The following is a 15,142-nucleotide window of genomic DNA, read 5'->3' on the forward strand; positions in this document are numbered from 1 at the left end:
TGGCCGGAATCGGCTCGCAGTCGTAGAGCAAACGGTCGAAACCCGAAATTCGGTATATTCACTACAATTTACACTCTATTTATAATCCACCAAAGTAGAACATAAACCACAGTATGAGGATGTATCTGTGGGTGGCATAGCATTGCCAGCTCATCCTCCTCACACTTGGTAATGAGCGTGCGGTAATGAGAAGAAGCTGGCGCGGAGGGATACAGCGTAAATAAGGCCAGAGCGCAGCGGCGGCGCAATACTACACCTCAGTCTGTGGCTCACTCACTCACTCACACACAGAGGAACAGATCCTGCGTTTATACGTCAACGTTTAAAACACAAACAGCTTTCTGCTGCTGATTTTACACACATTTATCGGACGGGCCTTGTTTAAGGATGGTAAGTACAGCCTGATGTTTATGTTGTTGTTTTTCCTTAGCTAACGGTTTAGCCACTTTAGCATCCTGTCAGACAGTTTGACAGCTAATAATGATTGTAATTTACCAATTATTTAAGATTTCTCTTTACCGTTTGTGATGTCAAATGCATAAATATTGCGTAAGGTTAAGTAAAAGTGAAAATGCGTAGCAACACCTCGATGTTTTATTTAAACAAACTGCTAATTATCCAGTTAGCGCTATCCAGCAGATGCACATCAACATGTGTTATGCATATTAAAGGAAAAGCATGTACGATTCACTTTGAATTTATCTAAAAGAGATTTTAGAAATGGATAAATTAATAAATTAAGCTAATTACGTTGCAGTTTAACGCGCTCCCGCTATTGCTCTCGTGCCAGCTGAAGTCTGTCAATCACGTGCGCACCAGTTTCTGTATTAGGTTTCGTGAATATTCTTTAATGCAAACTAGCCGTTTTTGGTCACAGTAGACACTAGTGGTTGCAAATGCATACTTTGCATTGCATTACAAATATGCATTATGTAAATTCACAGAGCTGACATCTTCTGAGTGTCTCTCGGATGCATATTACTATTGCAAGTATGCAATGCATCATGCGTGTTGCCTTCACGCAATGCTTCCGCTTATCTCGGTGTGTGAATAGTGACTGGCTGCTAATTTTACATGGGCTGAGCTCATTGCCTTTAACAGAAGGATAAGTGTGGGCGTGGTGGTGTAAAAATAACCATCAGCAAAGCATATGCGCTCGAGTTCCTAATGTCTGGAAGAATCTGTCGCTTAGCTTGCTTTGCCTCCATGTATTTGCTTTGCATGCACGTTCGCAAAGTTTGCAAACGTCCTGCGGATATGAGACTGTCTCTCTGTTGCAACATTTAGGGTAGCTGTTGCGCACCAGTTGTTTTAAAAAAATGCTTTTCAGCATCACGCGGCCCCAAGATGATCATATAGCTGTATAAGGCATAAATATGAATGGAGTGAACAGTGGGGTGAGTGCAGCATGCTGAACTGCAGTGACTGATCCCGGTTACCCCCCTCCCCCTTTCCCCTGCATTGAACCAAATCATAGCTGGTGCTGCAACACGCTGACACTGGATCTGCAGTGCAGACGCTCGCTCGCGCTCATCAAATTGGAATGCAACTCGGAGAGGACTCTTGTTGCATGACAAACATTTGTCCGCTCATGCTCCACTTAATCCACACTAATTGCTGCAGTCACTGAAATGCGGTTACGGGCTCGAGAAGCAGCGCGCAGAATATGTTAGCCGGAAGCAACGGAGACAGCAGCCCACCTGCATCCAAACCAGGCATTTAACCATCTGTGTGCACCTGATGTCTGATACAGTCTGAATGGAGGGTCGCCATTGCATTGCACTACTAGCCTAAAGTTTGAGTAATAGATTTCTTCTGTTTCTGGGAGAAGCATTGTTTGTGATGCTCACTCAAAACTCACTCTTTTTCATTAAGATTCAAGTCTGTGTAAAGTCAATATTAAATGTGTGTTCTGAGTTTATCACACCACAGAAAAATGTGTTATTAACCACCCAGCCAAATTTGAATGCTAAAAAAAAAGCCAAATAAATAAAATATCAAAATCTTAAAAAAAAAAAAAAAAAAAAAAAAAAAAAGCAGTATTCTCTGCTCTCAAACGCTGGGGGCGTGTCCGCTGTCAGTGCTGAAACCACGCCCACTCGTGGAAAAGCTGCCGTCTGTCTCAACTGTCTTCCTCTGCAGCTTATTTAAATGAGGAGACCGAGCTGTTTTGTAAATTATTGCAACCAGGTATTATGCATTTAAGTGACGAAGGCTAGCTAGCTAGCAACCTCTAGGCCAGTGGTCTCCAACCCTGCTCCTGGAGAGCTGCCGTCCTACACCTTTCAGCTCCAACCCCAATAGTACCATATACTCTGCCATTGTTTTGTATGTTTGTTTGCGCTTGCCTTTAAAATCGACACGTACTACGGATGCGCACAACGTCACCATTTTCAAAGATTCCCGTTTTGGGTGTTAACACAGAAATGATAATGGTGCCATTTTCAAAAACTTGCACTTTGAAACCCGTTCAACAAAAACGATGTTGTCGTGTAAATGAACAGTCAAAACGCATAAAAAGTTCCCTGTTTTTGGCTGAAAACGTTGTCGTGTAAATGGCCCCTTATAGTTTTAAGGGAGGTGTCATGCTCAGTGACTTTCATCATCGAGTCGTGATTTTAGCCCCACCCCAAAAATCCTGAACATGAAAATGGTGAAAACCTGTTTAACTCCACAATTAAGTACTACACAATTCACAGTCTTTGTAACATGTTTCCGCAATTCATTTATAATGTGTTTAGAAACAATTCTCAGAATTGACTTTACATGGACTTTAACCGGTTTTTGTGATAGAGATAACAAAAGTCAAATTTATGCAAATGAGCAGTGATATGATCAAGAAAAGTGTAGGTTTTTAGAACTAGAATTTTAAATCATGTGTCAGGTTTTGCACTCTTTGTTAAGTTGGTTTAAGGGATGGTGGGGGACTTATTCAATTGAATAAAATGTCAAGTTTAGGGATGCACTGAATATTCGGCAACTAAAATTATTCGGCCGAAAATAGCAACGAGCACGAGCTTGTGGTGCCAGGGTTCAAAGTCCAAAGGGCGAGGAAAATCTGCAGTCAACACTCGTTAGTTGTTCAGTAACATTTTTGTGAATATTTTTTAAAGAGGTGACAATGTGATACATGCGACAAACATCTTCCAAAATTCGTAATGAGAATCATTTATAAATTTGCACCCTGTTGTCAACAAAAAGAAGCACTGAGATTTTCCTGTGAGTTTTTGCCAAAATAAAAGCTGAGAAAAAGCAACAACTTCATCAACATTCATAAATTATAGTATTGTAATTTTACTGTTGTTCTGTAAAATAAAATAAAAAAGACAATAATAATGATAATAATAATTACCCTACAAAAGCTCTAGTAATACATTTATTATAACAATCAGACAGTGTTCAAACTGGGATCTGTAATATATTCTAATGTTTTAAAACACGCAGCGCAGCAACGATTCCCAGCCCTAGTCAACACTGATGTGAATGCATGTGGCGTTGTACAGTATATGACAGAGGCGCCAGAACTGCAGCTGATGGAATGTGCGCTGTAGCACAAAAATATAACATCCATTAAAAAAAAAATCATATAGAAAACCCCAACATCCACAATCAAAAAAAAAAAAAACTAAAACCCCAATTGCACGCATACATTAGGTGATAAAGTTTAGTAAGTTAACAGGTTAAACTAGAGCGCGTATGTATTTAGAATGTGTTCTTTCACTGCATGAATCAGTCTATTAAAATGCATTTAGAATTATCACATAATTCAACATATGGGGGCAGAAATGTATATATTTATATCATTTCATATAGTTAATATCACATCACATACGATATTTTTTTCTCAAAGTCAGCATGATTAAAAATGTGATACTGCTTTTTGTACAACAGTTCAATAAACAAGAAGTTAATATTAAGAGACGTTTTAGACACTATATTTCCTGTTTTTGCTCTGTTTCTCCAACAAAAATAATTCCAAACACAGCCACAGCACTTGTTTTGCAATTCTGAGCAACATGAAGGTGTTTCGTTCCTGAATGAATCAACCGTTTAAATGATTCAGTTCAGTCGCAGTGATTCACTTATTAACAGTGACTTGGTGACACCTACTGGTGGTTTTAATTTCACATTAAAGGGGTGGTTCATTGCGATTTCACTTTTTTTTTTTAACGTTAGTGTGTAATGTTGCTGTTTGAGCATGAACAATATCTGCAAAGTTACAAAGCTGAAAATCCAATGCAAAGTATCTTTTAAAATTCTGGCAGTTTAATGCCTACAAAAATGGCTAGTAGGGACTACAAGAAGTTACTTCCTGGGTTCATGACCTAACAAACCCAGATAAACCCCACCCTGGGAAAAGGCAGCAAAGGGGGCGAGGCCATGCTGTGCTGCCTTAGAAAAGAGTAAACTACAGGTGCACGTAAAAATCTATTTATATATGAATCGCGATTCTGTCTTCTAATGATTCTAATGGATTCACAAGTTTCAGAATCAATGTTTTAAAGCAGCTGTTCTTAATAATGTTCCTCGTGTCGCCTTGCTCTGCATCTCTCTCTCTCTGTCTCTCTCTCTCTCTCTCATTCAGCTCAGCTCCAACAATGAACTCTTCCAGTTATACACTTATTTTCAGTTAGCTATGAGATGCATTAAACATGAAGCTTGTGAGGTTGCCGTAGTGTATTAAAGCTTTCATCAGGATAAAACCGTATATTAAAAGCTAACAGAAGCAGTAGCGTTTACAAAGAACAGCGTATCTAAAAGTATGAGACCACAACAAACAAAAACATATGTCTACCATTAAAAGCCATGCTTGCACAGGTTCTGCATGATCCTCTTCAATAATAGTCAATTCAAGTCTGCTTTATTGTGAATTCTTCCACATGTACAGTACATACATACAGAGAATTGAAATTGCGTTACTCTCAGATCCATGGTGCATACAGATAACACAAACAGTAGAGCCTAAAAATCCAGATAGATACTGTACATTCGGCACGACCCTCACAGTGCATTATGGGTATATGGGGTGATATCAGATAACCCATGACATTTTATGGCCTGCCTTAATCTTCCCTTGTTTTATAATAAGGCCAAATTATTTGATATTTTAAGATACACATTAACTTTGACAAAGTCACGAGGGTCTGCAGGGGCCTTCTCTATATTATCCTTTTTTTTCTGCATGTTGTTTGAACCATGACTTTGTTGGTCGCACCGCATGACTTTATTTTGGACAAATGTTTTTTACATTTTAATATGCAATAGCACAGTTTCCTGTTTGCGATTTTACAATACAAAATTTATTATGTGCAGGAGTGTATCTTGTGCTTTGCTGGGCTCTCCTGTTATTGAGAGAACCATTTATATCAGTCGTTTTCTCATCTCACAAACGGCGAGTCAGATGTGTTAAAGCTAAAGTCATTGCCTCGTATGTGGATGAGTCAGATCCATGTCCGCTGTTCCCTCATGGATCATTTTACACCCTGTCTATTTTAAGCTCCAAGCTTTATGAATCACCCGCCTTTGAATACAAGGAAGCGTGTTCTGCTGCCTCCTCTCAGAAAAGACACCGCTGAATCACGCAGAGTGAATCACGTGTACAGATGAATCCTCTCCTCTTTAATAATTGAATAATGAACTCTGTGTCAGAGAGAAGCGCAATCATTTTAAGTGTGTCGCATTCATGACCCCCTAAGTGGCACTGTCTAATTATAAATGCCGTGGATATTTTTGAAGGAGTATTTTTATGCATGTCCTTCATTATACTCATTTAGTCAGAGGTGTGTGCGGTTGTGTGAGCATTTCAAAACTGGAGCTTTTCTGATAGTGATGTGGCACTGAGCTGATTGACTTCCTCTTTGTCTCCCTCTTTTCTCCAATACAGGCAGATCAGCTGACCGAGGAGCAGATCGCTGGTGAGTGAACTCTGACAGTCAGCTTCAAAAATAGCTGAAAAATACACGCACCATATTGCAACCTCAAGAACATTTTGAGGCTCAGAGCAACCTCATTAAGTATGGGATGACCGACCCATTCACTGCCCCTCATATTTCATGAGATTCACTGTCAAGTAACATTGGCTGAAAAATTGTCTAGTCCCCTGGTTCTCATCCAAGGGATCAGGAGCCTCTAGGGGGTCTTAGCGCACTCCCGAAATGTGCAAGAATGTTAAGCCCAAAGTGTACTTTGGATTTTTCACACATGTGAGGGTGCACACACAGTCCGATTTTTTTTTTTTTTTTTTTTTTTTTTTTTTTTTTTTTATCAGATTTTTTTTTTTTAAGATCTTTTTATCTGCCATAACTTCTGGAGAAAAATGGCGCAAATCCTGCATCAAATGGAGAATACTTTGAAAGGCTACGTGTTCGACTGGATGTATACACTAGAGTACCTGTAAATAAAAGTATGCTTTAGGGTTAGTACATGGATTTCTGTGTCCTACAGTGCATTATGAGATCTGGTTGCAGCACACACACTAAGATATTATTAAGATTATCATGCCAGAGGGAGCACCTCACGTGATCTCATGCAGCAACTCGTCAGCAATGTTTACAAATGTTAGCTAGTGTACAAGCAGCTTTCTGCACTCATCCGGTAGGTTCAAAACTGAGGCGATTTCACCCCAGCGCTTCTCTTTCTCCTTACGGTTGTGATATGTTTTCAACACATTATTCAGACAGTCGTGTTACTACAAAAGGTCAAGTAGCTCGATACCCCTTTTTCAGAACCGATCCCGATCCGATACCAGAACTCCTGACAAATTTAGAAACAAATCGAATCTCCAGCAAGATAAAGTCTTGCAAAATCATTTATCTTTATTTACAGATGAAATATAATGTTATGAATATTAAATCATCTTGGAACATAAAATCAACCTTACAGATAATCCGCGCCAAACATCAGAACTGATCCAGGTGCTCGACAAGATTTTTGCTCCAATTTTCGGAAGGGGAAAATCTGGCTCAAAATCCTGTAGTGTGAGCCCGGCTTTATGTGAATCTTGAGCAGTTTTTGATTTAAATTTGATTATAAAGTTCCAAAAATTTAAAGCAAAAACAGAATGATCTGACTTAAGCTTTGTGAATCTATACTATATAAAATATCTGAAGAAAACAGAAACAGCATGGGCTTCATGAGAGTGAAGACAGTTCCACTCAGAGATTTGTTCATATAAACCCCCACTCCCAAATGTTTCACATCTCAACCGATTTCATCACAAACTCGTCACACATTTTAAACAATTTCTAATTGGCTTGGAGTGCATCGTGACATCCCTAATAACAACTGAAAAGTTTATATAATCCTAATAGTATTCTATACTGAAAGCTATTTACTCCAAAAGTAGTACCGTACCCCCTGTTTTGTAAGAGTTACTTGGACCTAAAAAAAAAAACTACATGTGCTATACGTACTTGTTTGTAATTCTAAACAGAGTTCAAGGAGGCATTCTCACTCTTCGACAAAGATGGCGATGGCACCATTACCACCAAAGAGCTGGGTACAGTGATGCGCTCATTGGGTCAGAACCCCACTGAGGCCGAGCTCCAGGATATGATCAACGAGGTAGACGCTGATGGTAAGATCACAAACAAATATAACTTTGCACAGTCCTGCTGTCTTTTCTGTTTGATACAATAAGTGGTTTTTTTTAGTCAGGTAAAGTTATGTGGCTTCTTATGTCCAGTCCTGCTCAGGGAGGTCCCCTACACTGCTGACTTTAGCACCAGTCATAATTAAACACACCTGGACCAGCTAATGAGGGTTTAAACTCTGCAGGACGTTGGCCCTCCAGGAGCAGGATTGGACACCCTGTCCTAGATCAAGCTGGTGTTAAGTCTTTCTCAGGAGGGCAGATTAGCATTTGGGAAAAGCGCCCTGTGAGTCCAAAGTGCTAAGATGGTTGATGTCATCCTCAGTAAGCATGCCCATAGAGAGCCGTTCTTGGACCTCCCGATACATATTACACATCAAAATGGCAAGAGCTTTCAGGAAGTGCATTCTGATTTGCTGAAAGCCACAGGCATCCCTTGAGAACCGGGGTGTATGGGTTGATATCAGGCCAGCAGGTAATAAGGTTTTGTTTAGAAGTTGGCAGGCTTCTCTGGAAGATCTTGACATAAGCTTGCAAAAGTTGCTTTGAAATATGTTGAAGTCTACTCCCTCATGCAGATGCACTGGTGGAAGTGTTTTTTTTTACTTTTCTTCTAATCTTGTGGTAAATGGTGACAACATGGTCTGTCCACAGGCAACGGAACTATAGACTTCCCGGAGTTCCTAACCATGATGGCACGGAAAATGAAGGACACGGACAGTGAAGAGGAAATCCGAGAAGCTTTCAGAGTCTTTGACAAGGTTAGGAAATGTCACCATTAACCGCAGCTGCCATGAACTTGAAACCTGATGAGGCACTGAACTGATTCATGAAACGTAATCTTGAAGAGTCTTAATGAAGGTTCAGGGTAGCTGCTTTTGAACACAAGAACACTTCTGACCCACTTCTCAGGGTCAGGTGAACCAAAACCAGTTGAAATATCATCCAGGCAACCCGCTGACTAGCTGACTTTGAAACCGTGTAGATGCTGTGAAGCGTTTACGTAAGATCTGCGCAGGTGTGTTTTCCAGACAGTGGGTGAGATTATTCACCATGTGGGCACAGACTGCAGCAGACCGTTGGCAGAGAGTGCTTGAAACAGCTTGAGTTGATTTTGGGTTTTCTTGATTGCTTCTCCACTTGCTTTGAACTTGGGATGAATATTTTGTAGTCAAATTTTTGAACACAAAACAAATAACCAAATAAAAGAAATTAAAAGCAATCAATATGACGTATAAATGTAATCACATTTTTATTGTTTCATGTGTCCTTATTTAGAAAAAGAAGAGATGAAAGTTCTTAAGGTTCCAATATGGTTCAAGCAAAATTGACTGAAATGTTATGAGCAGGTGAAAAAAAAAAAAGGCAAAAAACAAAGGTGTTTTGGAGTTTGTTTCAATAGTTCAAAACAGCTCGCCAGTGTGAAAATGTGTTTTTGCATTTTTCTGTTTTGTGTTTTGGGGTGTGGTTTTTTTTTTTTGTTTGTTTGTTTGTTTTTTTTGCAAAACATTCTTCGAACTGCCATTGGTCCATGATAGGGAGTGGATGATATGGAAAAAAATATCATCATGATTTTTTTTTTTTTTTTTAGAAAAATCATGATTCATAATTTTATCGCGATTCTTTGTCATGTTGGTTTTACTATTTTGCAAGTTGTCTAAGCATAACAGCCAAACTAATTTCCCTATTATAAAGACAAAGCCTTTCAAGTTAACAAAATAACTTCAAGAAATTGAAGGAACAAATGTAAAAATAAAACACTATAGACTGATTCCTAATACAACTGTTTTAAGGGGTCATACTGTATGATGTTGCTAAAAAGAACATTATTTTGTGTATTTGGTGTAATGAAATGTGTTTTAGGTTTAAGGTTTTATGTGTTTTAGGTTTAAGGTTCAAAAACCACATTATTTTCCACATACTGTACAGTATTGTTTCTCCCTTGTGCCCCGCCTTTCTGAAACGTGTCGTTTTTTTACAAAGCTCATCGGTCTAAAAAGCTCTGATTGGCCAGCTATCCAGTGCATTGTGATTGGTCGAATGCTAATGGTCAAGCGCATGACAGAAATGTTATGCCCCTTGCCATACTGTGATGTGTGTCCCGGTCAGACAAGAAGACAAAACCAATAAAACCCATTACAAACGAGGCATTTGTTGCATCCAGTGGTGACGTTATTAAGGATTAAAATGACTTATACTGTCATTTTAACCCGTAATAATGTTTCCATTGACATGGTCCCTACACAGTGTTCATTGTTCCCTTATCCCTGAGCAGGAGAAAGTTTACTTCACTTCGGGATCATTCATTCATGAATTTTAGGGGTGGCGTGGACGAGTCTTAACTTTTATAAAGAATATCTCTTTGGGTTTGAGACTGTAGTCTTTGCAACTTTAAAGATCTTCTTTATGCACCAAGAGCTTGTAACACTCCAAAGAGAAAAGAAAACATGAAATCACATCATATGACCCCTTTAAAGATCTTGAGTTAAGAATAGTGAGTGATTTTTCTCTTTGTGTTTTGTTGTTTTATTATTGTTAAAGGAATAGTTCACCCAAAAAACCTGAAGGAGTTTATTTCTTCTGCTGAACATAAATGCTATTTTGAAGAACGTGGAAAACCAAACAGCTGGTCCACAGTGACTTCCATACTATTTAATTCCATATTTAATGTGGACCAGCAACTGTTTGGTTACCCACATACTTCAAAATATCTTCTTTTGTGTTCAGCACAAGAAAGAAATTAATACAGGTTTGGGACAACATGTGAGTGAGTAAATAATGACAGAAATTAAATTTTAGGGTGAACTATCCCTTTAATGACAGTCGGCTGCATGTTTAGTACTGTCCCTTTAAGAGCTCCACACATCTAATATACAGGCATGTATCTGTTTTTCTCTCAACTGTTTACTTTCATTTTAGACATAACCAACTGAGTCTATATGTAAACCTTGTGCGTTTTGACAGTATTAGTACAAAAGATAACTTCGTAATCGGGTGCTGTTTGACAGGCTTTTTGGTGCACGCGCTTCAGGTGTACGCGGGGCTCAGAAAAAGCGCACATCAGACTAGCGCGTGAATGAAACATTTAACCGTCAAGGCTTTGAAACAGATGTAAATAATGTACCAACTTAAACAGCATAAAGTTGCACAGCTATTTTAAACATTTGTACCCCGAGCAAAGAAAAATAATAAAGAACTTTGCAGAGAGTATTCTAGAAGCGCAACTTTTTCACCATAAAAGTGGATCCTCATCCAGTGAGAAGAGCTAATTTACCCATTAAAATCAAAATATTGCCTCACATTTGTATGTGTCTGAAAACACACACTCCATCACTTCTCACCATCTCAACATTGCGTATCCACAGCGACAGCCAGTGCATTCAGATGTGACAGAGAGATTTAGGAGGGTTTCAGTGGGAAATTGATGCTCGTGCAGTGACACCAGCGCCACTAAATTCTACAGATGGTGGCACCAGGAGCAGATTTGGTAGCGCTGGGGGTGGTGTGTGGGGGTGTTAAAATATAGATCATTTTATCATAAAATTACTATTGTTTGGCATTAATAAGTGCAGTTACTAATAATATTACATGTTAATTTCTTGTTTGTTTTTCTTTTGTTTCTTGTTAATACAGATTTAACAGCTAAGCACTAAGCTTGAGTTAAGATGCATACAAAATGTACTTTTATTAACAAGAGTAACAGGTGCAAAATCTAATTTTTATATAGAAAAATTATATATTCCACTCTTATTAAATGTACCATTATTCTTCTAGTATATAGAACTGACCAACTTCAGTGATTGTGTGATTTAGTAGCAAATTGAAGAAAAGTTTGTTTTTCAAGGCACTTGGTGACTTCTTACTTCTAGACACAAAAAAAGTGTAAAACTGACAAAATCTGATTTCTTGATGATTTGATATTTTAATAGTGATTTTATCATTTCAAAATATAGAGAAAAAGTAGACATGAATGACTAATAAGCCAATAAATGCGCCTCTGCTGACGTCTAACAGTATATAATTGGTTATAATTTGTGTTTACCACAAAGTATATTTTGGTCATCCCATTAAAAATAACATTCAAACTGGATCATTTTAGACCTTTAAAGTGCTGGAAATAGTTGTATGAAATGCTTGAAAGTCATTGAAAAGTGCTTGATTTTCTCTCTCAAAAGGTTGTACAAACCCTGAAATGATGTAATGCATTTGACTATTTCTACTACAACGCCATGGTTACAATTAGCATTACCGTTTCTGGTTTCCTGTTGTATGTCAGCACAGTTTATAACAGAGAATTCTGTGCAGAATTTAAATGATTCTCACTAGATCTCGCAGCAACCTTGTAACTGTGTGGCGAATTCAAACACAGCACTGTTGCATCTGTCCAGTAACAGTGTCGCAATCTCAACTTTGGCTCCAGAGTAAAGCTGTTCTGATACTAATTGTTAACGTTTGTTAATGTCCACTTTACTAGGTGTTTTTTTTTTTTTTTTTTTTTTTACGTCAACCTGTCAAAAGGAGTATCTACACTATCACATAAATCATGACGCTATTGTGCATAATCTCATTTCAGGATGGAAATGGCTACATCAGTGCAGCTGAGCTCCGTCACGTCATGACCAACCTGGGCGAGAAGTTGACAGACGAGGAAGTGGATGAGATGATCCGAGAGGCAGATATTGATGGAGACGGCCAGGTCAACTATGAAGGTGAGCTGCTGTAGCACATTTTGTCATTCATTCATCTTTTTTTTTTTTTTTTTAAATTGTATTATGTGACCAAAATGGCATTAAACACACAATTTATTTGGATAGTTTTCAAAAGTGAGGTTAGAAGTTATTCATTTGCACTGTTGTTTAAATCAGTTTTTAACTGGAGAAAGTGTTTGACTTGTTCATTCTTTACACCTGCATTGAATGTTTAACACAGCCGTTCTAGAATGTGATGGTGTAATGAAATGATGCAGTGACAGTACATGGGTGATGTATCTAAAAATAAAAGGATAAGGAATGTACCTGATAATTAGTGGTGTTTGCTAGGCAAGCATCAGACATGCATCCTTTTTACTATTGCCATTTTGCTAAACCTATATATTTTCACACTCATTAAAAAATGTAAGTGTTTAAAAATAAACTAATACTTGTATTCAGCAAGGATGCATTGAAAGTCACAATAAAGTCATTTATAATGTTTCAATGCTGTTCTTTTTGAACTTTCTATTTATCAAAGAATTCTGAAACAATTGTATCACTGTTTAAAAAAAAAAAAAAAAAAAAGTATTACTGTTTTTAACATAACTTTAATATATAAATATAATATAAAATGTATAATTTAAAACTATTTTTACATTATCATTTATAAGTACGTAATTTTGATCAAAATAAATTCAGCTTTGGTGAGCGAAAGAGACATCTTTCAAAAACATATATACAAACACAATTCAAACACACACACACGTTTTGTTTCTGTGAATTGTGGGGACTTTCCATAGACTTCCATTACTTTATACTGACCAAACTACATTTTCTATGGCCTCACGTTGGTGAAACTAGGTTCCAGCACTTTCCAGTATTGTGCATTCCAAAATTGTTTCATAATAGGCCTTAAGATTACTTGAGAATTAAAAAAAACTTTTTTTTTTTTTTTTAACATTGGTCAATGTCAGGAATCATTTGATTACAATTATCTGTTTTTCTGTCTTCACAGAGTTTGTCCAGATGATGACTGCAAAGTGAAGGATTGTCATATCCTATATCTTTCTCTCTTACATTGCTTGTCCTACTAAGATCACTCTGTCTTTAAAAAGAAAAAAAATCTAAAGTTTACTTCAGAGAGTATTAGAATTTCAAATTCTGTGATCTCTTACCAAAAAAAATCGAATCAAATTTCAAAATCAGTTTGTGAAAAATACTAGCAGAATTGTCCCAGCAGAAGTGAATGGACCAAGCATAACTGCATGAGCCCTTTTGGAGCAAACGTCTCCAGACCTGACAAAAATTTTGAGGACAGGATGTCACTTTAGTCGCACACGAGTTGAAGTCCACGCCTAACATGGCAGTTTAAATGCAGAGTTTCATCTCCTTTCATGAGTGTTCTTAATCGCTGAAAAATAGAGTAAATTAAAATTTAAAAAATACATATAATAATAATAATAATAATAATAATACTTATAATAATAGTATAGCTGCCTTCAATACAAACGGAGCAAAAACAACTGCGTGTGACCCGTGTGGTAAAGTCATACTTTTGCGTATGGCCTTCTCCTGTTTAAGACTCCAAACAGAACAAAAACTGGATGTTTATGAAGACGTACATATTGTAAAAACCCGACGTCATGCTCATACTCTGTAAAATTGTAGTTTAATGGCGGTGTACGACTTGAAAAGTGTCTTTCTGGGCTATAAGGCATGTACTTGGAGCCAGTGGTTTCCGTCAGCTGGTTTAAACCTTTATGTTACTGTGGGTTTTGTCTCTGATGACTTCAAACTTTGTGGGAGCGTGGAGATGCAAAGGATGTATAGCAGAATCGAGATGGGACAGAGAAACTCAAATAGCATAACTGTACAATATATAGTAACATAGGTAATCAAAATGCTATCAGTGTTATGCTTTATAAATGTACTGTTCTCCAATATTAACGTCTGGTAAAACTTTGCATTGCCTATTGTTTTTCTAGTTAGGTCTGTGACTTTTGTTTGATCCATGGATTGATATGTGCCATAATACTCGTAAGCCTCAACTTTCTTGCAAGAGATCTTGTAGTCAATTAAAAAGTATGTTATCAGTCTATGAATATATACACACACAAATATCTATATATATTTGCACTTTGGTGTAGATTATACATTCAACCACAGAAGAGGAACCTGCTGCTGCTGCTGCTTTACGGCTCATTTGTCTCTTGCCCTCGTGGGTTTGTCAGAACCTCTTGTTGTCAAGTGCTCCAAATTTAATTTGCGCTCTGCTTGCAAGAAGACCGATAAAGGTGAAACTGTCAATTGTTGGTTATTTTGAGGGGTGAAAAGACAGTGTATCGAATTATGTTGCTAGTAATACTATGAAGGGCTTGTTATTGGTCTAATAATTGGGTTATTTATTTTTTCTAGCTGAAATGTATTACTCCTCTGGAAGAGCTTTACATAGCGTATCTTACTCTGTTCTGGACTGTTTGGACAGTTTTGCGTGGGAAGGGTTTGAAATTGAGTGGGAATACTCAACATGCGAAATCTGTATGGATAATATGTGATATATGTATCAGTGTTTTCCAATAAAAATAAATGTATATGTTTATGCACACACTTCTCTGTTTGATCTTCATGTTGTCATATGCAACTGTGACTTGTTAGGTTTTGTCATCAGTTTCAAGCTAATCTGCTCACTCACCCGAGAGGTCTCCAGCCGACTCTGAACTATATTTGGGAACTCTTAGGATTGTGCTGGATTGAGCTGTAACCTGGGGTTAAATAGGGACACATCTTATTTTCCCTTTGGCATAAGACATCCAATACAGATTTGCCTTTTAATTATGTGCTGTCATGATGAGTTCGCTCG

At 37.7% G+C, this 15,142-nt stretch overlaps 1 protein-coding gene across 1 annotated transcript; it reads left to right on the top strand.

Annotated features, from left to right (window-relative positions):
• The first annotated feature begins 210 nt into the window (after positions 1–210).
• On the top strand, positions 211–14,889 carry calm3a (calmodulin 3a (phosphorylase kinase, delta)). The gene is made up of 6 exons (XM_042739143.1): positions 211–390; positions 5,885–5,915; positions 7,433–7,576; positions 8,246–8,352; positions 12,165–12,300; positions 13,298–14,889. Exons 1-6 carry the CDS (start codon positions 388–390, stop codon positions 13,324–13,326), a joined length of 450 nt encoding a protein of 149 aa, XP_042595077.1. The 5' UTR covers positions 211–387; the 3' UTR covers positions 13,327–14,889.
• The last annotated feature ends 253 nt before the right edge of the window (positions 14,890–15,142 follow it).

Source organism: Cyprinus carpio, chromosome B15, assembly GCF_018340385.1.
Source record: "Cyprinus carpio isolate SPL01 chromosome B15, ASM1834038v1, whole genome shotgun sequence".
NCBI classification, from domain to species: Eukaryota; Metazoa; Chordata; class Actinopteri; order Cypriniformes; family Cyprinidae; genus Cyprinus; species Cyprinus carpio.

Bases quoted from the DNA above. Each gene is read 5' to 3' on its own strand.
- calm3a (XM_042739143.1), top strand. The intron at 5,916-7,432 runs GTGAGTGAACTC...AATTCTAAACAG, and splicing joins GACCGAGGAGCAGATCGCTG to AGTTCAAGGAGGCATTCTCA. The intron at 12,301-13,297 runs GTGAGCTGCTGT...CTGTCTTCACAG, and splicing joins CGGCCAGGTCAACTATGAAG to AGTTTGTCCAGATGATGACT.